Source organism: Pelophylax lessonae, assembly GCF_965119305.1.
Source record: "Pelophylax lessonae genome assembly, chromosome: 4".
NCBI classification, from domain to species: domain Eukaryota; kingdom Metazoa; phylum Chordata; class Amphibia; order Anura; family Ranidae; genus Pelophylax; species Pelophylax lessonae.
In genome coordinates this window covers 20,482,758-20,508,614 of record NC_138771.1, presented here as the reverse complement: position 1 = coordinate 20,508,614, position 25,857 = coordinate 20,482,758, and the positions used below count along the sequence as shown (strand labels likewise).

Genomic DNA, 25,857 nt, shown 5'->3' with positions numbered 1-25,857 from the left:
AAAAAGATGGGAAAATGATTGACTCGAGTATAAGCCTAGGGTGAGAATTCAGGGCGGTGGGCATGGTGCAGGAGAATGCAGGGTGACTGGCATGGTGCAGGAGAATGCAGGGTACTGGCATGGTGCAGGAGAATGCAGGGTACTGGCATGGTGCAGGAGAATGCAGGGTACTGGCATGGTGCAGGAGAATGCAGGGTACTGGCATGGTGCAGGAGAATGCAGGGTACTGGCAGGGTACTGGCATGGTAGAGGAGAATGCAGGGTACTGGCATGGTAGAGGAGAATGCAGGGTGACTGGCATGGTAGAGGAGAATGCAGGGTGACTGGCATGGTGCAGGAGAATGCAGGGTGACTGGCATGGTGCAGGAGAATGCAGGGTGACTGGCATGGTGCAGGAGAATGCAGGGTGACTGGCATGGTGCAGGAGAATGCAGGGTGACTGGCATGGTACAGGAGAATGCAGGATACTGGCATGGTACAGGAGAATGCAGGGTGACTGGCATGGTACAGGAGAATGCAGGGTGAGCACTGCATCCCTTGTAGTATGCCCGCAGCCCTGCATAATGGCAGGTAGTGCAGCTGTTTCACTTACCTGTTCCAGAGGCGCCTTCATTTTAAAAATGGCGCCGCCCGGCGCCGACACGTCATTGCGCATGCGCCGCTCGTATACTTTTGGCTATTCCCGGCCTCTCCCAAGCGGCGGCGCATCCGCGGTGACATTTATGCGCCGGGCGGCGCCATTTTTAAAGCTTAAGCACGTCGGAGCGGCCAGGGACTTTTTTTTTTTCTTGACTCGAGTATAAGTCGAGGAGGACGTTTTCAGCACAAAAAAATGTGCTGAAAAACTCGGCTTATACTCGAGTATATACGGTATTTACTATTTATTATTTATTTTATTTCAGGTACTTGTATAGCGCCATCAATTTTACGCAGAGCTTTTATTTATACATTGTACATTCACATCAGTCCCTGCCCTCAAGGAGCTTACAATCTAAGGTCCCTAACTCACATACATACACAGTAGGGACAATTTTTTTTTTTTTTTTAAATACAGGATCCAATTAACCTACCAGCATGTCTTTGGAGTGTGGGAGGAAACCGGAGTACCCGGAGGAAACCCACGCAGGCACAGGGAGAACATGCAAACTCCAGGCAGGTAGTGTCGTGGTTGGGATTGGAACCAGTGACCCTCTTGCTGCTAGGTGAAAGTGCTAACCACTACACCACTGTGCCGCCCCACATTTACAAGAACATGTCAGCCCCTCCCACTAAAAAAGACACAGTCAAACCCAAAGAAAATAGAATGACTTGCATGTTGATCGGGGAAAGTGGGGAGGGGGGGGGGGAGTTGAAGCTGGGCATGGTATTATAGACATACACAAACTATTACCTTCACTACCAGATGAGCCCGCTGTGTGTGCTGTAGAAGCTGTATGTATCGCTTCTCGGCCTTTTGGCTAAGATCAAGTGTAGTATCTGTTCTTATCAGTTGGTATGGGCCTTAGCTAGTACCAGTATGACCGAAACCCGGAGCGCTCTGAGTATTGAGGTATGGGGAGTAGGTCATCTGGGAAAGCATGTGGGGCCCGCCGCCTTCTGATTCGAATGGGTTGAACTGTCCTAACCAGTTTGAAGGGGGCAGGAAAGCCGGTTCAGGGGGCCGGTGGAACTGCTCCTGGATGTAATGGGCTGAGGAACGGGATGGCGAGGAGAGGGCTTTCTCCTCCTGGGTTTTGATCTGGCCTTGTAAAAGGCCTGTCCCCAGTGGTAGGTAAGCTCTCTCTAAGCTGTCCAGGTTCTGATGTCTGCTGGTGGGGTTAGGCTACACTCGGTCTGGCCGGGGGCTGAGATTGAAAAAGCCCGTAGTGTAAGTGCCCCTGGGGTGGCAGCCCAGGGGTGCCTTAATTTCTCACTGGTGAGGGGCAGCTCGCTGTGAGTTTTTTCGGCACCTTGGTCACTGCACTATGCACACCTTTTTCGCACCTGCCTCTTGGGACAGGCCTTTTGGCTTGCACCAGAGGAATTTTTTATTCCGGCTGGAAGGCCTGCCTTGGTTCCTCACATGGCACCATTGCACTTTCCCCACTTCCCCTTCCCCACTTCTTTGTTTTGTTTGTCTTTTTCTTTGGAAGTCCGTCACCTGCACTGTCACCTTTGTTTTCTTTATTTGCACAGACTGGAGTGTGTGGGTCCTCGGGCCCAGCCTTAAGTCTTGGGAGGGGGTGGATATGGCCTTTTGGCTTAGTTCGCCCTCTCCCATGGGGTCTCCCTTCGGGGGAGCCCTACTTAGTACTCGGTGGGGGCTGTTTCGGCAGTCCCCCTGAAGAACGGGGTCGGTCTGGTTTCGGCCAGACAGACCATGAGTACCTTATGTCCCTGTCAGGAGTCTTGCGCCCCGGGGGATTGAGGTTTTGGGTCCTACCTCTTCGGAGGGAAGACCATACTTTGTCGCACACCCTGTGCTTTTTTGTGTTACTCACTTTGTGTGTGTGCACTTTTTTATGCACCGGGTGGAGTCTTTTGAGTGTGTTGCACACGCTACGGGCTTTAAGAAAAAAAAAAAAGAAGCTGTATGTAGCCTCAGGTACAAACAATATACAGCAATGTACAAGAGAGGAAAAAAGCCCCCATGAGTAGGAGGGCTTGGGATTTTTAAGGTGCCAAACTCAGGTCATAACATATATCTAAAAATATATACATTTTTATTAATCAAAAAAGATTAAAATGACATAAATAGACCACATTATTAAAAACTTCCTGTATGCATTTTTCAAAATTCCCATAAGTTGTTTGCGATATTGTTGCAGAGTAATTATCCTGACATGTTTCACCAAACGGTTTCTTCAGAGGATATGTTTAATGCTATAAACAAATACAAAGCTTCCTCCAATTGGCTGGGGGGGGAGGTGGGGAGATGATGTAGCAATGGAAACAAACAAAAGATTTCCCAGCACACCTACCAGCCAGCCTGCAAAATAACCAAATTTGCCCTAACACTTTGCATTAAATACAGAGGGATTCGTTTGCACACATTCGCAAATACACACATAAGCCGCCATGCCCACGCCAAGGGACCTCTGTATATGCTGCAGTCCTAGCTCTAACATTTTCACAGTCTCCATAGTATGAGCACATAGGTCAATAGATTGGTTAAGGGCCGGTATGCCTGGAGGGAGCCCACTCCACCTTAAAAGGCACAGGGATGCAGGTGACGCCCAGCAAGAGCACAATGGCGGCGAAGGCAACCAGTGTATCCCTGCACCCAATTCAACCAACTGTACAAAAATATGGCAACCACCCCAACCCTATAACTGGTCTTGACAGCAAGGTGCACAAGGAAGGGCAGTGCACATTGAAAAACAAACATAAGATTTTCCAGCACACTTACCCGCCAGCCTGCAAAAACAACAAAATTGGCCCGGTCTCATAAAATGACGCATCAATCTCTGCCTCAGCCAATTTATAGAATACAAAGCTTCCTATGAATGGCTGAGCGCTGATTTTGTTCCTGTCCGGGAAGTTCCGCTCACTGCCGGAACACAGCGCTGTATACTGTATGTAGCTGGGGCCACATACAGCTTATGAAGCGCACACATTGAGGACATCTAGTAGTAAAGGTGACAGTTCACTTGTACCAGCTTGGTCCAAATTATTTAAACTTCACTAAAAGCTGGAGTTAGGCTTGAGGCTGGGTTCACACACGCTGCGGCGTGGCTCACAGCAGGGGGTCCGGTGCATCCCCGCTCTCCATTTCAGGGGCGAATCAGGTCCAAATTTTTGCCCATATTCAGACCTGAAACTGAGCCATCTTTGGCTCCGTTTCAGGTCTGAATTTAGGCAAAAATTTGGACCCGATTTGCCCTTGCACAGGTACCTTCTGCAAACCAGACCGTGCCCAATGCAAAGCTGTGTGAACGGGCTCCACTGAGAGCCAGTCACAGTCTCCTGTAATGCAAATTGGATGTGGGAAAATCTCGCATCAGTGTGAACCCAGCCTTAGGATTGGTTCATATATATGCGGTGTGGGAAACGCAGCAGATCCTGTGGGTCTCCCGCACAGCATGAAAAAAAAAATAAATAAATAAATAAAAAAAAAAAAATCGCACATCGTTCATGCGAACAGCAGGGGGAGTCAATATTAAGTTGACACCCGAAAACGGTTCGCAAAACACAGTGCGACTGACGGAATTGGATCGCATAGGTTTGAATACCCATGCGATCTGATTACAATGCGGGGGGAAAAAAAAAAAAAAAAAAAAAAAAAAAAAAAAAAAAAAGTCCTGCTTTTTTTCGTGTGGATTAGGTGCAATTTGAGCCATACAAATAAATGGGCTCAAATCGCACCGCACCGACATCACATGTGATTTTAATAGGAATGCAGTGCGATTCCTATCCGAATTATATGCAGTGCGGGACACCCCATGTATGTGAGCCCAGCCTTAAACAGAAGGCCACACAGCAGCCCAGCAGTGGCAGGCAATTTAAAAAAAATTCAACACATTTGAGGGTACAAAATGGGGCCAGGTGTCAGAACCCAATGAATGCAACTAAAAAAGTACAGTGTTGCTTCAAACTAGGATTATGAGGAGAAAACCCTCAGCAAAGCTTTGTAATTGTATATGCACCTACCTGCACTTAAAGATTTAGGAAGTGGATCGATCTCTTCATCTATGACAACAGATTCCGGCCTAGGGAAGACCTGGACATCAGAAGACAAGTTCCCACACTTTAGCACTGCATGGAATGGAGTGTACGCCACGTCAATAAGTTTCCTGTAAGAGAAAAAAAATGTGGTTTTAGACGACTGAAGTAAACATTTATTTTTCTAACCAAATCGGTCAAGCTATAAACTCAGTGTCCGCTATACAGTATAATCCTCCCCACATGATGAATAATTTCTAACAAGCCAGGCAATATCCCAAAGTAAATTAACTAGAAACAGACTCAATGCCGGGCAACCAGCCGCGCTTACCCGAACATGGACTGGACATTTTTTAGGCACAGGGGCCCATCGATGGTAAAGATCTGACCCTCTCCATTATTAAGGTCAATAAGCCTTTCCAGAGCATCTAAGGCATCTGAGCTCTGCAGCTGGGGCACAAAAGAATAAAGTTAATGCAATGATCACATCATATATTCATACAAAGTGCATATCCAGACAATTTTTTTTAATAATTATTTAAGATAGGTGGGGGGGGGGGGGATTAGAGCCCTTGCCAGGGTAACTGCTATCTGCAGCTCTGTTAGAGATTTTCCCTTACTTTTGGTCTTAGTGACAACAATTTCACCAGTAAGGGAATGAACGAAAATCTTTTCTGTGAATGAATGCCTACAAAACTTCCTTCAGTCATTGTGGCTGACGGCTTGTAGTTCTGGAAGAGCTGTGGAGGACGCTGGTGAGTTCATGGATTCTTCCTACCCTCAGGTATCTGTCTGCCTGTACAAGCTATGGGCAGACAGCTATGCTGAGAGTCTGCAGGGGCTGGACAATGCATCTGCAATTAGCAATGCTCTGCAGGCTAAGATTTAAAAAAAAAAAAAAAAAAAAAAAAAATGCACTTTTTTTTTACCTGCCAAAAAAAAAAAAAAAAAAGAAGTGCATTTATCTATTTACAACTGAACTTATCCTTTAACCCACTTCCGAACCACCCTACGCATATATAATGTGGCAGGTTGGCCCTTCAGTGTGAAATCACATATCTGTAGATTTTTAATTTTTTTTCCCCCTACATGTTTGGGGCGTGGATGGGCAGCACTGGCGACCCGTTACCGCTGCGATTGGACACAGCGGGAGCCATTTAGCAGGTCCGGCAGACCAGATGTTCACCGGCACCCGGCGATAGTTTCCGAGAGAGGCAGAAGGGCGGTCTGCCTATGTAAACAAAGCAGATGGCCGTTCTGTCAGAGGGTAGGATGGAGATCCTGTGTTTCTGCCAAGCAGGAACACAGATCTATGTTTTCCCCCAGTCAAAGCTCCTCCCCCACACTGTTAGCAAGCATTCCCAGGGAACACATTTAACCCTTTGATTGCCCCTGATGTTAACCCCTTCCCTGCCAGTGTCATTAGTACAGTGACATTGAATATTTTTTTGCACTGATCACTGTATTGGTGACACTGGCCCCCAAAAAGTGTCACTTGGTGCTAGATTTGTCCGCCACAAATCGCTGATTGCCATTACTAGGAAAATAAAAGAAGTTTAAAATTCCATTAATCTATCCCATCGTTTGCGAACCCGCTGACAGCTGAGTCAGTCATGGGTTGTGAAGGACGCCACGGCTGGCATCCTGGCCTGCTGCTTAGCAACCAGCTATATGTAAAAAAAAAACAGCGCGGGGGTCCCCCCTGACTCCTAGGCTGTTTTTTTTTTTTAGACAAATCCTGGCCCACTTCTTAGCAACCAGCTTATTGTGGTAGTTACCGCTAAATCTAACAGACACAGCATTCAGGATTTACAGCTAAATTCTTTGTTAACTTTATATTTCACAATGGATTTACCACATTTTAGTTGCCGATATTTAACTCTTAGTGAATTGACCCCAATGGGTGCAGCTTTGCACAAAGTTAAATAATGCCCTTGATATACTGTAGGTGTAGCCCATTTGTATACCTCCTGAAGCCTGGCTGAAAAACCCCCAGAGATGGCACCATCTTGTCCTACCTTGTTGCTAGGACACTCCCAGCCAATTCAGACCCCCTTGCATGCATTCTATCTCCTCTGTTGCAGTAGCTCTGAGCTCAGCAATGCAGAAGAAAGTGGAACACACGTGTGTGGGGGGGGGGGGTTTGAGAGCTCACTTCTGTGATGGTGGGTGTGAGCAGTTAACGGCTGGAGTGTCTTCGCAGAGGCTGCTGGGACCAATGACAGGAGACACTGGCCGGTTAAATAAAAATTCGGCCCATGTGTATGGGAGCCGGGCCGACAGAAGCTGGCTTCTGTCGGACAAGCATGCTGGAAGACCAGCAGCCATCAGTCTCCCAATCAGCACTCTCAGCTAATGGCTGAGAGCACCGATTGGAATGTTCTGGCCATCCCCCTGTCAGAACAGCTCAGCGGGGGGAGATCGCTGTACTAACGTTTGATGTTAGTACAGCAGCTCTGACCGCAGTTGTCAGTTTACATTCGCTCAACCAAAAAAAAAAAAAACACACAAAACAAATATGTTATACTTACCTGCTCTGTTGCAGTGGATTTGCACAGAGCAGCCCTGATCCTCCTCTTCTCAGGTCCCTCTTTGCAGTTCCTGGTCCCTCCCTCCTATTGAGTGCCCCCAAAGCAAACCGCTTGCTGTGGGGGCACCCGAGCCGAGCTGCAGCTCGTCAGTCCATTCAGACAAGAAGCTTCCGTTCAGTGCTGCCCCCTCTCTCCCCCAATTGGCTGACTGACTTTGACAGCCACAGGAGCCAATGGCCCCGCTGCTGCATCTCAGCCAATCAGGAGGGAGAGTCCTGTGCAGCCGAGGGACTCGTGGGACAGAGAATGGGTTCAGGTGAGTATAAGGGGGTGCTGGGGAGGCTGCTACACACAGAAGGTTTTTTATCTTAATGCATAGAATGCATTAAGATAAAAACCTTCTGGCTTTACAACTCCTTTAAGGGAGTATATTCCATTTACTGGAGCTCAGCTGTAAATTGTCCAATCCCCATAAAAAAGAAAAAAAAAAAGGGGGGGATTTTGGACTTATCGTAAAATCCATTTCTCCGATGTTCATTGATGAACAAAGCTCCTGATCTTCTTAACCATTGGGTTATACTGCCATCTACAGGAGGAGAATACTAGGCAGAAAAAAAATCTGGCTACACCTATGGGCAGTCCCAGGGGGTATACTCCCTCTCTCTGTTATAGGCACTCAGTTTTGTTACAAGCAGTGTCAGAAGAATTACAACCCCACAGAGGGTTGGGTGCTGTGTCCGTCAATGAACATCAGAGAAATGGATTTTACGATAAGTCAAAAATTTCCATTTTCTCTTTCGTTCATTGACGGACACAGCTTCAGATCTTCATAACTGTTGGGACACCCCAAAGCAGTATTAAACATGAGGGGTGGGAACAGCAAGAAAAATTCCCCATGGCTAAAAAAGTAGCCAACCAGGCAACAGGAGCTTAACCAAAACTGGAACTCACCTGAAAAAAAAAAACCCATACACCCTTGAAGAGGATCAGGTCCTCTCAACAGCAGCCTGCAAAACCTTGCGGCCAAAAGAAGCATCCGCAGATGCCAACACATCCATTTTATAAAACTTTGTGAAAGTGTCACAAAGTCAAGTGAAAGTCACTGACGCCTGATGACGGAAAGCCCAGGAGGCACTAAGCGCCCGAGGAAAGTGCACCTTAACAGGGAAAGGAGGAACCTGACCAGGGGAGGACTGGGCCAGGGGGCACGGGGGCAATTGCCCCCTGGGCCGCTCTGATGCCTTGTAAAAAGGCTGCACCATTTCTGCTATAAACATGCCTAAAGGATTCCTGGGAAAGGGAAGTAAAAAGTCCCCGCTGCTGATCTACTGAGTGTGGGTTGAAGACAAGGACAGAGGGTAGGCCTGCCCCCCCCAGCATGGATGGTGTAGACTGTGTCTGAGCAGAGACCGGTTTAATGCCCCACTGGAGACTCTCCTACCCCTGGCCTGCCCCAACCAAGCTGTTCCAGCTACCCCCAACTGCCCTCCTGCTGGCCAGGGTGGGAACCAGGATTCAGCCGGTGAGTAGAGAGTATGTGGAGTAGAGCTTCAACCTGGAATGAGGCTCAGGAGGAGGGCAGGAAGAGGGAGAATGGGATCAGGGTCGAGTCGCTTCACCCTGGGCCTTTGGTTTGTACTTGCCCCCTGGGCTGAAAGTTGACAGTCTGCCCTTGAACCTGACCCTTGATGGAATAGGCCTGAATCACTGTCTGTCTGATACATCTGGAAATGGTTGCAGAGGAAGCGGACAACCCTTTACGAGGCCCATCCGTGAGCACAAAGAGTCTGACTTCCTGAAAGACTCTGTAGCTGCCAGGTACACCCTAATCGCCCAGACAGCAGCCAAAGCTTGCAAAGCAATTTTCTTCGGGTTGTTTTGGCCTGGGACACAGGGAAGGCAACACAATGTCTTCATTCAAATAAAAAACAAAGACAACTTTTGGAAGGGATGACGGACAGGGGTGAAGAACCACCTTTTGCGACACCAGTGCAATAGTAAATACCGGCCTCAGTGCTGAACCAGCCAGGGTGTACATATTGCGGGCCACAGCCTCCGCCTTTCTGTCAGCTGGGTCCTTAAAGGCCGGGACTCTTCAACTAGAATCGTGGTTGCCTTGTTCTAACTGGAAACCGGAGGGTTCACCAACAGTGGAACAGTCCACTTCTTAGTAAGGGGCTCCTCATAGGGGTAATGCCAAAGTAAATCGCTTGGGGACCCCAAGGGGAAGCTTTGGTTGTGGCCACTCTTTAGCGACAAGTCTGTCAAAATAGGCAGGGAAAGGAAACACCTTTACCGCTCCGGATGGGGTGTGAATGCCAAAGGGATATAAAGCCCCTGTTGCAGCTTCAGCTGCATCCTCCATTTTTAATGTCTCATGCAAAGATACAACCAATGCATCCACCCGCTCCTTTTTGTACGCGGTTGCTCAAGTGGAGGAATCATCCTCGCTATCTGAGAACTCAGGCGCGTGGTCGCAGACCCAGCAGCGTGTCTCACATCCGTGGAGGCCAAATCAGATTCAGGATCTGAGGAGACCAATAAGGCAGAGTAAGGCAGGGGGTGCTTTTTGCTAGCCCATCGCCCAAAAACCACCTCCACCCAGGACAAAGGACTCCAGGACCGCTGCCAGTGCATCAATGGATGGTTGGGACCCGGAGGGTACTGCAGCCTCTGAAAGGGGATCAGGTGGGGAAATGTGCTCCAAAGACTCCATGAGTCAATGGGGGACCCCACAAGAAAAGGTGTAAAAAACACTGCTAAAGGGACACCCCCAACACTCTGGCAGCACCAGAGCACCTAATCAATCCTCAGCAGACAGGGAGAGGACCCCAGACTCACCACCCAGCAGAAAAAGGCACCTGCAGCCACCAGGATAATCTGCAATCCATGTGCGGTGATAAGGAAGTAAAAAGATCCAGGAGTCAGCACCAGGGGATGAGGAGGGGCTCCCACCGCTAAAGATCGCCGCCCACAGAGCTCCACTGTCATGGCTGACGCTATTTTCAATGATAAACCACCGCAAAATGGCTGCTGAACTACACAAACATGGCCGCCGTGCATTGAGCACACAGGCTACAACAAAATGGTGGCCCCACGCAACACCATGAGGCTCCCAGGGACCAAGAAGGGGAACCCAGGGGGTCAGACCGTCCCATGGAGGGGCCCACGTCCACCCTAAAACCCTCTGGGGGGGGGGGGGGGGGGGGAATGACAGTCACTTACCATACCAGGAACCAGGCAGGCACTGCTCCGGACAGAACCTCCTGTCCATCGAAATGGGGGGGGGCTGTTGGCCAGGAGGAACTCTGCGACTCGGGCCGAGGCCTGGTCATATGCGACCTCGTAAGGCGTTTAACTCAAAGGCCAGCCCCCGTCCGGTGAGGCTATGATGCAGCCGACCTAGCACAGAGATGAAGTCTGAGCGCGCTCGCTGGCCAGACTGCGGTGACCACTGGATCTAGGTTATCCAGCCCGTCGCCCAGTCCAGCAGTTGATTGTAGATCTCACAGGAAAAAACAGGAGAAAAAATATTCTGTCTAAAAAGAAAAAAATTGCCAGGACCAGAGATCCCAGCAAGGAACTAGGTCCTTACTCCTGACTAGACAGAAAAAAAACTGAGTACCTATAGCAGAGAGAAAAAGTATACCCCCCTTTGACTGCCCATAGGTGTAGCCAGACTTTTTCTGCCAAGTGTCCTACTCCTGTAGGGGGGCAGTATAACCCAATGGTTAAGAAGATCATGAGCTGTGTCCGTCAATAGTCATCAAAAATTCTACTGAATATATTTAAAAGCTTTAATCAAAGTAAAGTATACAAAGCATAACGGCAATCAGTGTTATGCGTTCTCCATCCTGAGCTCACCTCCTCTAGGTTTGCCATGCACATGATGTAAAGTTTGGAAGGGAAAGGAAATGGAAGAGGAAAGCGGTTACTTTCACTGCGCTGGTTCAGGGTTGATAGAGAATGTTGCAGAGATCCTTTTCCAATGCCCAAGCATCCATCCGTAACCAGGACAACCTAACCAAAGAAAGATGTTTTTTACCATATAAAGCCATTGACACTGCATTCATAATAGAACAAAAAAAAAAACGACAGATAAATATTCAAACTTGTCTGTAGCTTTACAACAAAACACATCAATTCACAAGAATTCTACTGCATAAAAATGCATTTCAAGTAATAAGGCTTTCTTTTCTGTGTGTCTAGTTCATATCTTTGTACTGAGGATTAGTCTGCAGTTATTACACTACAATATATCACAACGGCTAAGCCCCGGTTCACATCGGTGCAGCTTTAAAATCACGCTTACTTCAGGATGATTTCAAAGCCGTACATCAGTGTGATTTGCACCTCCAATCACTGCGGCTTGTGACTTTGTTAAACACAAGTCTTTGCAAGTTGCAATGAAACCAAAAAAAAAAAAAGTAGTGCAGAAACCTTTTTCAGTCGCTGTGACATTAGCCGCAGCAATTTGAACGATTCCGTTGCCAGTAATTGGGTGCGACTTGTCATGCGATTTAGACCTGTCAAATTGCATGATAAATCGCACTAGAGTGAACAAAATCTGTGTCTGTAGTGCAGGTTCAAACTTTAACCTCTTCTCCCAAATGGACGCACCCATACGTTGGGGTTCCGTTGAAATACCGGGATGATGCCGGCACCTACAGGCATCGTCCCGGTATCTTTTTTACAGCCAGCGATTCCCTTTTTGGCAGAAATGAGCCGAGTAGCTAAATAACCACTTGATCATTTCTGCGGGTGGCAGAAAGGGGTCCCACCCTCCCTCCCGCCACTGCCTCTCCCGGGTTTTGCGGTCACATAGCGGTGCCTGGGAGCGATGTGGCTGGCAGCGATGGTTGCCCTGTACAGAGAGAGAGATAGAGAGAAGGGAACAACGTCAGTTCCTCTCTGTAACCCTGGAAACCAGGAGAGATTTGTCACTTCCCGTTCCACCCCTTTGTTTACCTTCCCACCAGCGGCCAGAGAAGCATTGGATTGGACGGATCATGGTCCGATCAGCTGCATGGGGGCCAGAGGAGAGATTTGCGGTCTAATAGACCCCAAATGTCTTTATAAAGAGGACCTGTCACGGCACATGCTGTCACAAGGGATGTTGTTTATTCCTTGTGATCGCAATTAAGTTGTAGCAAAACAAAAAAAAAAAAAAAAATTTCAAGCGCCCCCTGTCCCACCATGCTTATGCGCAAATGAGAACATATACGTTTTGGTTTTTTTCATGAAAGGGTTTTTTTTACCCCCAAAAAAATTGCATTTGAAAACAAATACCATGTGACATAAAAAACTGCAACACCCACCATTTCATTCTATAGGGTCCTTGCTAAAAAATATATATATATAATGTTTGGGGGTTCTAAGTAATTTAATAGCAAACAAAAAAAAATAAAAGTATATTTTTACATGTAGGAGCAAAGTGTCAGAATAGGATTGGGAAGGAGGTGGTTAAAGTGTTACTAAACCCTAAACAGTAAAATCCGTGTATATATGCAGGAAAGCATGCGTGTTCTACTCACTGTGGAACCCAAGGGGTTAATCCTCTGCATTGTGTAAAAAGGCTATTTGATCCTTTCTTTTCTGATCCTCCCTTTTACTGTCCCTAATCCACCTGCTGATAGAACAGAGCCTTGGGGGCCGCTCTGCACATGCTCAGTTTGGAGAATATTGCTAGAGAGTTTTTTTTTTTTTTTTTTTTCTTTGGGGAGGGTGTATGTGATCAACACGGGATCAATCAGCACTGTCCAGAAAGAGGGTCAGGGGTCATAAAGCCTCATAGGACAGAAGAATGAAAACGCCTCCTACAAGCTTTAACCAGATAATGATAGAAATCACAAGACTGCTATATACTGCTGATGAGAAAAGGTATTTAGCAGTTTATATTTACTAAAATAATTGCATTTCCATGTTCTGTGTACTGTGGGAGACCAGATATAGTGACTGCAGGCTCCTGGGTTTAGTAACACCTTAAATACTATAAATAATATACCAAGTTATTAGATTTTCACTCCAGGGGTATACAAGGAGTTTGGAAATTCTAGAGCAATGTATTACAATTTAAACTAAACCCATTAGATTTTAGCCAACAAAACTACAACTCAAACTAAAAAAGGCATTTTAGTAAAAAAAAAAAAAAATAATAATAATAATTATTATATATATATATATATATATATATATCGAAATTTGACCTCAAAATTAACACTGCATCCCACCAGCCACTGTTCCAAGTAAGAGGCTGAGGGAAACTCGCTGTAGTCAAGTCTCTTCTCCCCGCATTCTAAATTCACAGCACAGATGAGTGCAGTAGACAGAGGCCCCTTTCACACAGGCGTCACCCCAATCAGTTATGTTTTTGCTAATAAAAAATGGAGTCCATTTACATAAGTTTAGCCATCTTCTGTTTAGTTCTGTTCCATTTACATCCCTTTTACGTCCGCTTCGATTTTTTTAAATAGAACAAAAATGCAGACTTGTTCGGTTTAAAAAACAGACCGTAAGGGAAGTGGGCAAAAAACTGAGGTTTTACATCTGTTTGCCCAGTGGTCTCCAAACTGTAGCCCTTTGCTTGCCTTTATCAGGCCCTTGGGACACTATTCCTCCCACTGATACAAGGCACTATTTCTTCTGCAACAATAATGGGGCCCTACTTCTCCCACTGGCACCAACGAGGGGGGGGGGGGGGGGGGGACACTAATGCTCCCACTAACACCAATGATGGGGCACTATTCCTCCCACTGATACTAATGATGGGGCACTATTCCTCCCACTGATACCAATGATGGGGCACTATTCCTCCCACTGATACTAATGACGGAGCACTATTCCTCCCACTGATACTAATGACGGAGCACTATTCCTCCCACTGATACTAATGACGGAGCACTATTCCTCCCATTGATACTAATGATGGGGCACTATTCCTCCCACTGATACCAATGATGGGGCACTATTTCCTCCCACTGACACCAATGATGGGGCACTATTCCTCCCACTGACACCAATGATGGGGCACTATTCCTCCCACTGATACTAATGACGGAGCACTATTCCTTCCACTGACACCAATGACGGGGCACTATTCCTCCCACTGACACCAATGATGGGACACTATTCCTCCCACTGACACCAATGATGGGACACTATTCCTCCCATTGATACTAATGACGGGGCACTATTCCTCCCATTGATACTAATGACGGGGCACTATTCCTCCCATTGATACGAATGACGGGGCACTATTCCTCCCACTGACACCAATGATGGGGCACTATTCCTCCCACTGACACCAATGAAGGGGCACTATTCCTCCCACTGACACCAATGATGGGGCACTATTCCTCCCACTGACACCAATGATGGGGCACTATTCCTCCCACTGATACCAATGATGGGGCACTATTCCTCCCACTGACACCAATGATGGGGCACTATTCCTCCCACTGACACCAATGAAGGGGCACTATTCCTCCCACTGACACCAATGAAGGGGCACTATTCCTCCCACTGACACCAATGTTGGGGCACTATTCCTCCCACTGACACCAATGTTGGGGCACTATTCCTCCCACTGACACCAATGTTGGGGCACTATTCCTCCCACTGACACCAATGTTGGGGCACTATTCCTCCCACTGATACCAATGATGGGGCACTATTCCTCCCAGTGATACTAATGATGGGGCACTATTCCTCCCACTGACACCAATGTTGGGGCACTATTCCTCCCAGTGATACTAATGATGGGGCATGCTTCACTCCCATTGACACTAGGGCATTTTTTTACTCATACTGGCCACAGTCCCACCCCCTCAAAGTCTGAAGGACAGTGACCTGGACCTTTATTCAGAAAGTATAGAGACCCCTGAGATAGCCCAAAGGAATGCATTGCTTTCCATTTTTCATCCGTCAGACTGATGAAAAACAGACAAAGAGAACACCCATGTGAAAGGGGCCAAAGAGGATAGAGCATTTAATAAATTCTCAAGGTTTTATTCATTAGATTTGCTATGTAGATATGATCTTTTTAAAAGAAAACCACTTAGAAATGAACCTAAGATTATCAGGTCATGGTGGAAGTTAACATTTACCTGGCAGGGAACAGTTGCCCCCCATTCCTGTTGGACAACATTGGACACTCCTTGAAGAGCAGACTCTAAGCAGGTCTTGTCATAATCATCCATATTACTCAGTGCTTCCTGGGAGAGAACAGAAAAAAAAACATTTTTAAGCTTAGCTGCAGTCAAAATTTTTTTTTTTTTTTTTTAGAACGAACATAAAAGAAGTAAAGCCAAACTCTAGGTATGCTTTCACCTTGATAAAAAAATAAAATTTCCACATTAGTAATTATATGCTACTAAAAATTAGTGTGTGCTATAGGTTGCCTCCAGCATTGTTCCTGTTTCTGCTTGCTGGAGCTCTCATTTTGCTGGAGCCCAGAGCCCCTGAGCAGCAGTAAATTATAAAGCAGAACTAAACCCATTGATTTAATGCTTAAAAAAAAAAAAAAAGTAAAGTCAAATAAAGATTACCGCCACCCCCTCTCTCTTCTACTAAGCTATACTACCGTGTACACGTTTGTATAAAATTGTGCCTGTAAATACCTTATTTCAGTTAATTTCTGGCCGGTCACGTGACCTCTGGCGGCTCTCCTCCCCTGATCTAAGGGCTACAGCGGGAAGGGCCAAAATCCCACCTCTGATGTCAGCCAGGGAGGTCACGTGACTGCTGTGCTGTCTGCTCAGCCCCTCCCGCTGTAGCCCTTAGATCAGTGAAGGAGAGTGGTCACATGACCAGCCACAAATTATCTGAAATAAGGTATTTACAGGCACAATTTTTTACAAGACATGTACACAGGGTAATATAGCTTGGAAGAACAGAAGGGCTGGCAGTAATCTTTTAACTTTACTGCCAGCTACTAATAGCTGGCAGGAGAGGAGGGGCGGGGAGGGGAGGGGTGGATATGTTTATCGGATCACACACAGAGGAGCTGAAAGGCAGGGAGGGAGGGTGGAGAGAGAGAGGAGAGCAGTGGGATGACAAGCTGACCCAAAACACATTCATTTCCTTTACTAGTTGATGCGACGCTGGTGCTACATTAGTTTATACAGCGCTGTGTTCTGGCAGCAGTACGAGGACTTCCTGTCTGCTGCTGAAACAAAATCAAAGCGGGAGATTGGGACAACATCCACCCGCCTCTATACCTCAATCAGAGGAAGCCCTGTATTCCTTAAAAAAAAAATAAACATACAAGGCTTCCTGTGAATGGCTGAGCAGCACTCAGTCCGACTTAATTTTCTTCTGGCAGCAAAACGGAAGTCCCTGTACCTCTGCCAGAACACAGCGCTGTATACTGTATGTAGCTGAAGCTACATACAGTTTATACAATGATGACAGCAGCCGTATCAATAAATAATAGATTGTTTAGGCCAGCTGGGAAAGAGCAGCGGTGGTGGAGAGAGGAGGGCGCAGAGTGCACTGGGGCCCCTGTAACATAGCAAGAGCAGTGTTGGTGGAGAGCATGGAAGGGAGCATAGAGCACTGGGGGAGGAGAGCACAGGGGCCCCCCTTGTAACCTAGCAAGAGCAGTGTTGGTGGAGAGCATGGAAGGGAGCATAGAGCACTGGGGGAGGAGAGCACAGGGGCCCCCCTTGTAACCTAGCAAGAGCAGTGTTGGTGGAGAGCATGGAAGGGAGCATAGAGCACTGGGGGAGGAGAACACTGGGGCCCCCCTTGTAATGTAGCAAGTCATGTGGTCTTTCAGGACATGCTGGTAGGTTAATTGGACCCTGTATAAAAAAAATTGGCCCTACTATGCATGTATGAATGTGAGTTAGGGACCTTAGGTTGTGAGCTCCTTGAGGGCAGGGACTGATGTGAATGTACAATGTATGTGTAAAGCGCTGCGTAAATTGACAGCGATATACAAGTACCTGAAATAAATTAAATAAATAAATGTGTGAAATGGGTGGTACTCTTGCGGGATTGCAATAGCGCTGAGAGTGGATGACACAGGCACAGCATCTTCCTGGATGGATCGACGGCACGGCCGTGAAATCGCAGCAGATGTGCGCATTCACCGGTGACGTCATTCAAGCGAACAACGTTGGATTTCTACACAAACGGCAAATGTTGGGAAGATTGTTAGCACAGCGCCATGTACATTGTTTATAAGAGATTGTAATGGAGGAAAGTCAGAACGCAGAGTTTACTACTGCTTTAAAGTGGTTCTAAAGGCAGAAGGTTTTTTTTATCTTAACCTCCCTTATGTTAGGATTTCTGTGCTAGAAGCAGTACATTGTTTTGCATAGAAATCTTTTGTTTTTATATTTTAAAACTCACCTTGCGCTGCGATCGCCCGCTGTCCTCCCCCCCGTCCTCCTCAGCCGTGTGCTCGGCCGATGCCGGCACCTGTCTTCCAGTTCCCTTCCCTGTGAGCGTTGCGACGCGGGGGGGGGGTGGAACTGGCGGCAATTTAAAAAATTTAAATACACCAAATGAGATGATAGAAAGCTGTGATCCTAACGGATTACATTGTATCATCCCATTTCACCACAGGATCTCACCGGGTGACTTTTCCAGTGCCCTGCCTGTGCTTTTCCAGTGCTTAGTGTCTGGAAAATAGAGAACGACCATGGCGTCCAAAAAGCGTTCTTTTTGCACAAAAGCGCTTTTAGACGAACTGGAAAACAGTGACAGCGAAACGGAGTTACTTGAAGAACTGAGCGATAGTGATTCGTGGGAAAATTCATCATCAGGTACGGAAATTGACGACAGCGACGATTCTGATGTCTCTTTCTGGCACATCGCTCCGTTGGAAATTCTGAAGAATCATTTGATATACTTCCCAAATTCCACAAGCGATGTGCCAGAAAGAGACATCAGAATTGTCGCTGTCCTCACTTTCCGTACCCGATGACGAATTTTCCCACGAATCGCTTTCGCTCAGTTCTTCAAGTAACTCGGTTTCGCTGTCGCTGTTTTCCAGTTTGTCTAAAAGCGCCTTTGCGCAAAAAAGAACGCTTTTTGGACGCCATGGTCGTTCTCTATTTTCCAGGCACAAAGCACTGGAAAAGCACAGGCAGGGCACTGGAAAAGTCACCAGGTGAAATCCTGTGGTGAAATGGGATGATACAGTGTAACCCATTAGGATCACAGCTTTCTATCATCTCATTTACAGTATTTACATTTTTGAATTTGCTGCCGGTTCCACCCCCTGCGTCGCAACGCTCACAGGGAAGAGAACCGGAAGGCAAGTGCCGGCATCGGCCTAGCACAGAGCAGGGAGAGAGTGTGAGGACAGTGGGAGGACGGCGGGGGATTGCAGGGAATGAGAGTGCAATTCTGGGGTAATCCTGATTGTGGCTCGGGGTTACCGCTTTTGGTATTGAAAATTAACCCCGAGCCACACTCGGGAATCCTGCCAGGGAGGTTAATGCATTCTATACATTTGGATGAAAATCCTTCTGTGTTACATAGTTACATAGTTAGTCAGGTTGAAAAAAGACACAAGTCTATCCTGTTCGACCAAAACAGTATTGAAAACCCAACCATATAATCCTATACCCGCTGTTGATCCAGAGGAAGGCGAAAATAAACCCCAGCAAAGTATGATCCAATTTGCTACAGCATGGGAAATAAAATTCCTTCCTGATCCCCCAAGAGGCAATCTGATATTCCCTGGATCAACTTTAACTATAAATATTAGTACCCAGTTATATTATGTACACCCAGGAAAGAATCCAGGACTTTTTTAAAGCAATCTACTGAGCTGGCTAGAACCACCTCTGGAGGGAGTCTATTCCACATTTTCACAGCTCTTATGGTGAAGAAACCTTTCCGTATTTGGAGACGAAATATCTTTTCCTCTAGACATAAAGAGTGCCCCCTTGTCCTCTGTGTTGACCTTAAAGTGAACAACTCAGCACCAAGTTCACTATATGGACCCCTTATGTATTATACATGGTGATCATACCCCCCCTTAATCTCCTCTTCTCAAGAGAGAATAAATTCAGTTCCTCTAATCTTTTTTCATAGCTGAGCTCCATGCCTCTTATCAGTTTGGTTGCCCTTCTCTGCACTTTCTCCAGTTCCCCGATATCCTTTTTAAGAACCGGTGCCCAAAACGGAACTGCATATTCCAGATGAGGTCTTACTAATGATTTGTACAGGGGCAAAATGATATCTCTCTCTCTGGTGTCCATGCCTCTCTTAATACAAGAAAGGACTTTGCTTGCTTTGGAAACAGCAGCTTAGCATTGTATGCTATTATTAAGCTTATAATTTACCAGAACACCCAGATCCTTCTCCACTATGGATTCCCCCAGTTCTACTCCCCCTAGTATATTGAGTATGTATGTGTGCAGCAGCCCCTCTCATACTTACCTGAGTCCCATCTCAATCCAGCGATGTGCCTCGGCCGCCCGGGACTCTCCTTCCGGATTAGCTGAGACACAGCAGCGGCCCCACTGGCTCCCGCTGCTGTCAAAGTCAGTTAGCCAATGAAGAGAGAGGGGGGGCAGGACCAAACCGCGGCTTGTGTCTGAATGAATACAGGGAGCTGCGGCTTGGCTCTGGTGCCCCCATAGCAAGCTGCTTGCTGTGGGGGCACTCAACATGAGGGAGGAGTCGAGAGCACCGGCGAGGGACACGAGAAGAACAGGATCGGGGCTACGCTGTGCAAAACCATTACAGGAAGCAGGTTTGTTATTTTTAATGGGGAAAAACAAAAAAAAAAAAAAAAAACACAGGACTTTAGTATCACTTTAAGATGAAAACATTTGTTTGGACAGCCCTTTTGGGTTTTCCTTATGTCACACATTGATTCTCTGATACGCATCGCTGCATCTCTGCTCCCTGCCTGGTGTACCTGCAGTGTGTTGTAATCCCTGGTGAAAGGAACCATCAATTCCCACAATGATGAGAAGACAACCAAGGCTGTGAATTCCAGCTTGTAGTTGGTGGCCATGTGTTCAAAGAGCATGGTGAGTCCATGTGCCGCCAGGTGCTTGCGCTGGAACTCTTCCGTCCCCTCCACTGGCACGGGCCTGGTCATGGAGAGAGACACGTCCATCACCACCACTGTGGGCATGGTGCCTCAAGAGACTTCCTGACAGTCTAATAAGAAAACCTGCAACACATAAGATAATGTTTAGTTACATTCAACAATTGACAATTTAAGGCAATAGAAGCCTACCTGGACCTTGTGTTTTTCACCTGCATAAGATGTGCATTGATCATGTAGTTTCCTGGTGTCATTTGTTTCCCTGTATGCACAGCCTGTAGTAGATTAAATGGTCACATTCCGCTGTCAGAAGTAAGGCATGTGGCATGGCACTGCACGGGTTAATGCAGGGGTCTTCAAACTATGGCCCTCCAGTTGTTCAGGAACTACAATTCCCATCATGCCTAGACATGTCCGAGAATGTCAGAGTTTTACAATGCCTCATGGGATGTGTAGTTCCACAACAGCTGGAGGGCCGTAGTTTGAGGACCCCTGGGTTAATGCATGACCTCTGTCTGTAGTGTGAGAACTGAAACTTTCTGTGAAGAAACTACATACCTCACAATCCCTGGCTCTGCAGGTGAGAGCTGAACAGCAATTGTGTCTGTGTCAGATCTAATCAGGCAGAGCAATTTACAAAATGTTCACCATGCAGCATTTAATATCATTTGAACTCCCACATTTGTGACGCAACACAGAGGAAATGGTAATCCATTGATTGGACATTGTGTGACCCGGACCCAGAAGAAGAAGAAGTGGTCTTGTCCCTTTAGCAATTAGGGAGAAGCTTGGTGAATGAATACATGGACAAACCAAATACTTGGTGCAAAGCACCTATCTCCTGCGCTCTGAGAGGTAATCTTCTAACCACATCCAGCCACACCCCTGTGGCTAACGAAAACCTTATACTTGGCTTCTCTTGGATACTTCAGCCTTGCAGTCCTTTACAAGACCAGGGTAGTCTGAGACCACTAAAATCGAAAAAAACAAACACAAGGGCGCACCGACCTAGTGCATTATCCTCCACAAAGGAGGAGGCTCAGGCTCTGAGGAAGAGGCTAAGCCTCGAAATGCGTAAGCCTTCAAGCTCCAGCGGACAATACACCCTTTGGTTCCGATGCTGATGGCAATAAATCTATTTGATATGCTTGTACCAAGAACTTGTTTGTGAGTATTTTTATACCTTTTATCAAATAAAACCTTTATGGAGGATAATGCACTAGGCCGGAGCGCCCTTGTGTTTGTTTTTCGATTTGAATGAATACATGGACATAGGGGAATTCGATAGATCAGCTATGACACTACAAACTGCTGCCACAACATTAGAGCCTATTATAACAAGGCAAGAGAAACAAACAACACAGGGGATAGAGCTACACTAATACCAAGTGTACAATGCCTTTAACTGCTTGCCGACCCGCTCACAGCAGTTGGTGTACTTCCTGGTTTAGCGGCGTGCATACGCGAACGCCGCCCTGCTGGCCTGTGCTGTGATTGGACACAGCACAAGTTTGGCAGCAAATTTCAACCAATGATTTTGGCTGAAACCTGCTGATCAGCTGTGTCCAATCAGCTGTGTTACAAACACACACAACTCTGTACAGAAACCAGCGATCTGGCTGTTTAGTTTCCTTGAAAAGCAGGGAGAAAAAACAGCCAGATCAGTAAGTAAAAGCAGCACACACTACACTTGGTAAGCACACTGTTAACCCCTTCCCAGCCTGTGTCATTAGTACAGTATTATCACTGATCACTGTATTAGGCCCCTTTCACACTTGTGCGACTTGTCATGCGATTTGGGACTGCAAAAATCGCATGACAAGTCGTTCTCCATTATTTCCAATCAGCCCCATTCATATCTGTGCGACTTGACGTCGCAACGACTTCAAAGTAGTCCCTGCACTACTTTTTTGGCATGAATTTGATGCGTTTTGAGGAAAAGACATTATAAGCCCAGTAAAACTCGCATCAAAATCGCGGCAATAAGTCGCATCAAAATCGCGGTAAAATCATGCGTCTGAAGTCGCACAAGTGTGAAAGGGGCCTTAGTGTCACTAGCGACCTCAGTGTCAGCCAGTGACCCTCCCAGCCAGTGTCTGTTAATCCAACTCACTGACATTCAGCAGAAATGGAAATCAGACACTGAGGATCAGGCGACGAAAACTTTGCTGTATCAATGATCTTCAAATACCAAATAGCCAAAGCTTGTCTAACCGGAGCCAGCATTACAGTTGTTTGATTTAAACTGTCATGGATGGGTTACATTCATGACAGCTGTGATCATTCGTGATCTGTGATTGGCGAAAGCTAATCAGAGATGGTACAGGGTGCTGTGATTGGCCCAGGTACCAAGTAAAAGATGTGGGCCAATCACAGCATAGAAGATACAGCAATTCTGAATAAATTAATTCATAACAGCTTTGTTGACATGGTGATCGCATAGTGATCACATGATCCCCGGGCCCCAAGTAATGGGATCCACAATCACAGGGGTGGGTGGAGGCGCGCTCCTAAACCTGGAGCAGGCACACAATGCATGCGATTATGCCTGTACATGCCGCCCCGCCACAGTATATGTACTGTGACGGGTCGGCAAGTGGTTATAGTAGTCATGGTTCTGGACATTTTATAGATAGGCAACTTCTATCCTCATATTGATTAGTGGTTCCAAATGATAACTATTGCAGTAGGGAACAGACACAAAAAGATACACTTCACATCTTTCCAAAACAACTGTTCTGTTTTAACCACTTAAGCCCCGGAGGATTTGGCTGCTAAAAGGACCAGGGGTTTTTTTGCGATTTTTTACTGCGTGATTTTAACGGACAATTGCGCGGTCGTGCGACGCTGTACCTAAACGAATTTGACGTCCTTTTTTTCCCACAAACAGAGCTTTCTTTTGGTGGTATTTGATCACCTGTGCGATTTTTTGATCACGCGCTATAAACAAAAAAAGAGCGTAAATTTTGCAAAAATAACAATATTTTTCAAATTTTTTTATATGAAATTCCCCAAAAAAAAAGTAAAAATCAAAATTTTTTAACATTTTTCGGCCAATTTGTTTTATGCTACCTATGTTTGGTAAGAAAAAAAAAAAAAAAAAAATATAAAAAAAAAAAAAAAAAAAATCGCAAAAAGCGTATTTTGATTGGTTTGCGCAAAAGTTATCGCGTTTACTAACAAAGGGAAAGATTTTTGTCATTTTTGGTGTTTTTTTTTTTAACGCGTAATGGCGGCGATCTGCGATTTTTTTTGCGGTACTGCGACATTGCGGCGGACAGATCGGACCCTTGACTGACATTTTTGACACTTTTGGGGGTACCAGTGACATTACTGCAGTAATCAGTGCTATACATATGCACTGTTACTGCAAAAATGACACTGGCAGGGAAGGGGTTAACTTTATTGGACAGGGAGGGGTTAAGTGTGTCCTAGGGGCGTGATTCTAACTGTGCAGGGACATTCCTATTGGTGTAAAAGCAAAGATCAACCGTTCTACATAGTAGAACGGTCAGATCTTCACTTTTACACAGGGAGAACTGACAGGCAGCTTGTTTACACAAGCCGCTCTGTCTTTCTCCCTTCACAGGAGCGATCGCAGTGTGACTGGCGGACATCGAGTCCGCCGGTCACACGCACTGACTTGTCTGTGAACGAGCCGTGGCGGGCGCGCGCCCGCCCGCGATAGGCTCGCAAGTCAGTGACAGGCGAGTGACGTACCGATACGTCACTCTGCCTGGCCGGGGCTGACCGCCGCAGTATATAGTCCTGCGGCGGTCGGCAACCGGTTAATTTGACGCAATTGAAGGCTTTTAGTGCCAGGTTCCCATAAATGCGATGTGGGAACCCTGCGAATCCACTGCAGGTTCCCGCATCACATTCAACTGGCAGGCAGTTCACACTGCCATAAGCAAATCGCTGGGGGTGTCAATACAAAGTTAACGACACCCCCAGATCAGTTTGCATATCGCAATGCCAACTGTCAGTTCGGACATGAATCGGATCGCATAGGTGTAAACGCCCATGTGATCCGATTCTGTGCGAGTTGTATCTGAATGCAATGCAAATTCAGCTATATAATCTGTATGACTGAATTTGCATCACACATATGTGAACCGTGACTTATACACATGGTTATGTATGTATCACATTATTATTAAAATTGTATTTTTATGGTAACAAGGGGCGTAACATAGGCAGGCTAAATTCTAATCAGGACTCCAAAGAATGAAAACATTATAAGTGCCGTGTGCACAATGAGTGCAATACATACAAAAAAACAATACAATAATAATATACAGGATGTATAAATTTAATTTACATCATAAACCTCCAAAATATTATTATTTAAAGCGGACCTTTACTCTTATAAATGTCTGCCCCACTATGTACAGGGGAAAAAAAAAAAAAGTGGTTTCATTTTTGTCCAGTTTGTTTACATTTTCCTTATGCACCCCCCATTCTCCCAAGGGTAAGAATGGCGAGTACCTGCTCCTGAAGCATCCTGGGATATGTTCGTCACCTATCCCAAGATGCTGCAGAAGCAGGGACACAAAGTGGCTGATTGGTGGAGCTGGTGCACGGCACCGGCTGCCTGAACCTGAAGAGGCAACCAGATTCTCATGACTGAGAAACACCAAGGAGCATTGCAGGACACCGGTTGCATCACCTAAACAACAGATCACAACAGGACAACGCTGGATTCCATGGGCAGTTTTAGTTTTGCAGAGGGATTAGAACATCTGTCAGGTTTTTATTGCTGTCTGTGTCCCCCATTACAGAGAATCCTTCTCTCTATTTGTCCTTTTTACCATCATCAATGAAAGTGAAAGAAAATCCAAAATTTGGGTTGTCCCCAGAACAGGAACAGAGGAAATATTTTCCGCTAGAGACACTAATTCTGGTAACTATTAGGGATTCCCTCACTTTGGAGAGAATTCCTCTCACTTCCTGTTTTGGTAATGTGACAGGAAGTGCAGGTAAATCTCCCCAGTAGGACACAAATGGCCGAAAATAAACCCGACTGGGGTTTATAACCCTCCCTTACTTTATCAAAAAAAAAAAAAAAAGTTTTGCCTATAATAATACTTAAAAAAAAAAAAATACATAAAATAAAAATGGGTGAGAAGTTGTTCTTTTTGTTTCCCTCTAGATCAGTGATCTCCAAACTGCAGCCCTTTGCTTACCTTTATCTGGCCCTCGAGGCATTATTTCTGCCACTGACACCAACAATTTGGCATTATTCCTCCCACTTATACCAATGATGGGACATTGTTTACACCCACTGAGTAGAGTTCTGCCCCCCTAAAGTCTGAGGGCCAGTTCACACTCTTGCGAGTGCTGCGATCGCATGTAATTCGGAGCGCACTACTCCTTCATTACATGCGATCGGATGTGCGGATACGAATTCAGCCATACACTTTGTATGGCTGAATTCGCACTGCACCCGCACAAAAGACGCACAGGACCCTTTTTTCCAGCTGCGTCAGGATCGGATCGCACAGTGGTTCACACTTGTGCGATCCGATCCTGTGCGAACTGTCAGATCGCACTGCGGTATGCGATCAAACTGGGGGTGTCGTTAACATTTAATTGACACCCCCCTGGGTATCGCATATGGCAGTGTGAACTGCCAGATGTGCGTTTGCGATGCGGGAATAGGCTGCG

General features: G+C 46.3%; 1 protein-coding gene across 2 annotated transcripts in view; it reads right to left on the bottom strand.

Annotated features, from left to right (window-relative positions):
* The window catches only part of INTS14 (integrator complex subunit 14), a 42,505-nt gene that overhangs the window by 16,253 nt on the left and 395 nt on the right, over positions 1–25,857 (bottom strand). For both annotated transcript variants that reach the window (XM_082255110.1, XM_082255111.1), the window contains exons 2-6: positions 20,056–20,316; positions 15,278–15,385; positions 11,037–11,192; positions 4,973–5,091; positions 4,630–4,772 (exon numbers count right to left, since the gene is read on the bottom strand). In XM_082255110.1, the coding sequence (XP_082111236.1) occupies positions 4,630–4,772; positions 4,973–5,091; positions 11,037–11,192; positions 15,278–15,385; positions 20,056–20,277 (748 nt within the window). In that variant the 5' untranslated portion in view covers positions 20,278–20,316. The remainder of the gene's footprint in view (positions 1–4,629; positions 4,773–4,972; positions 5,092–11,036; positions 11,193–15,277; positions 15,386–20,055; positions 20,317–25,857) is intronic.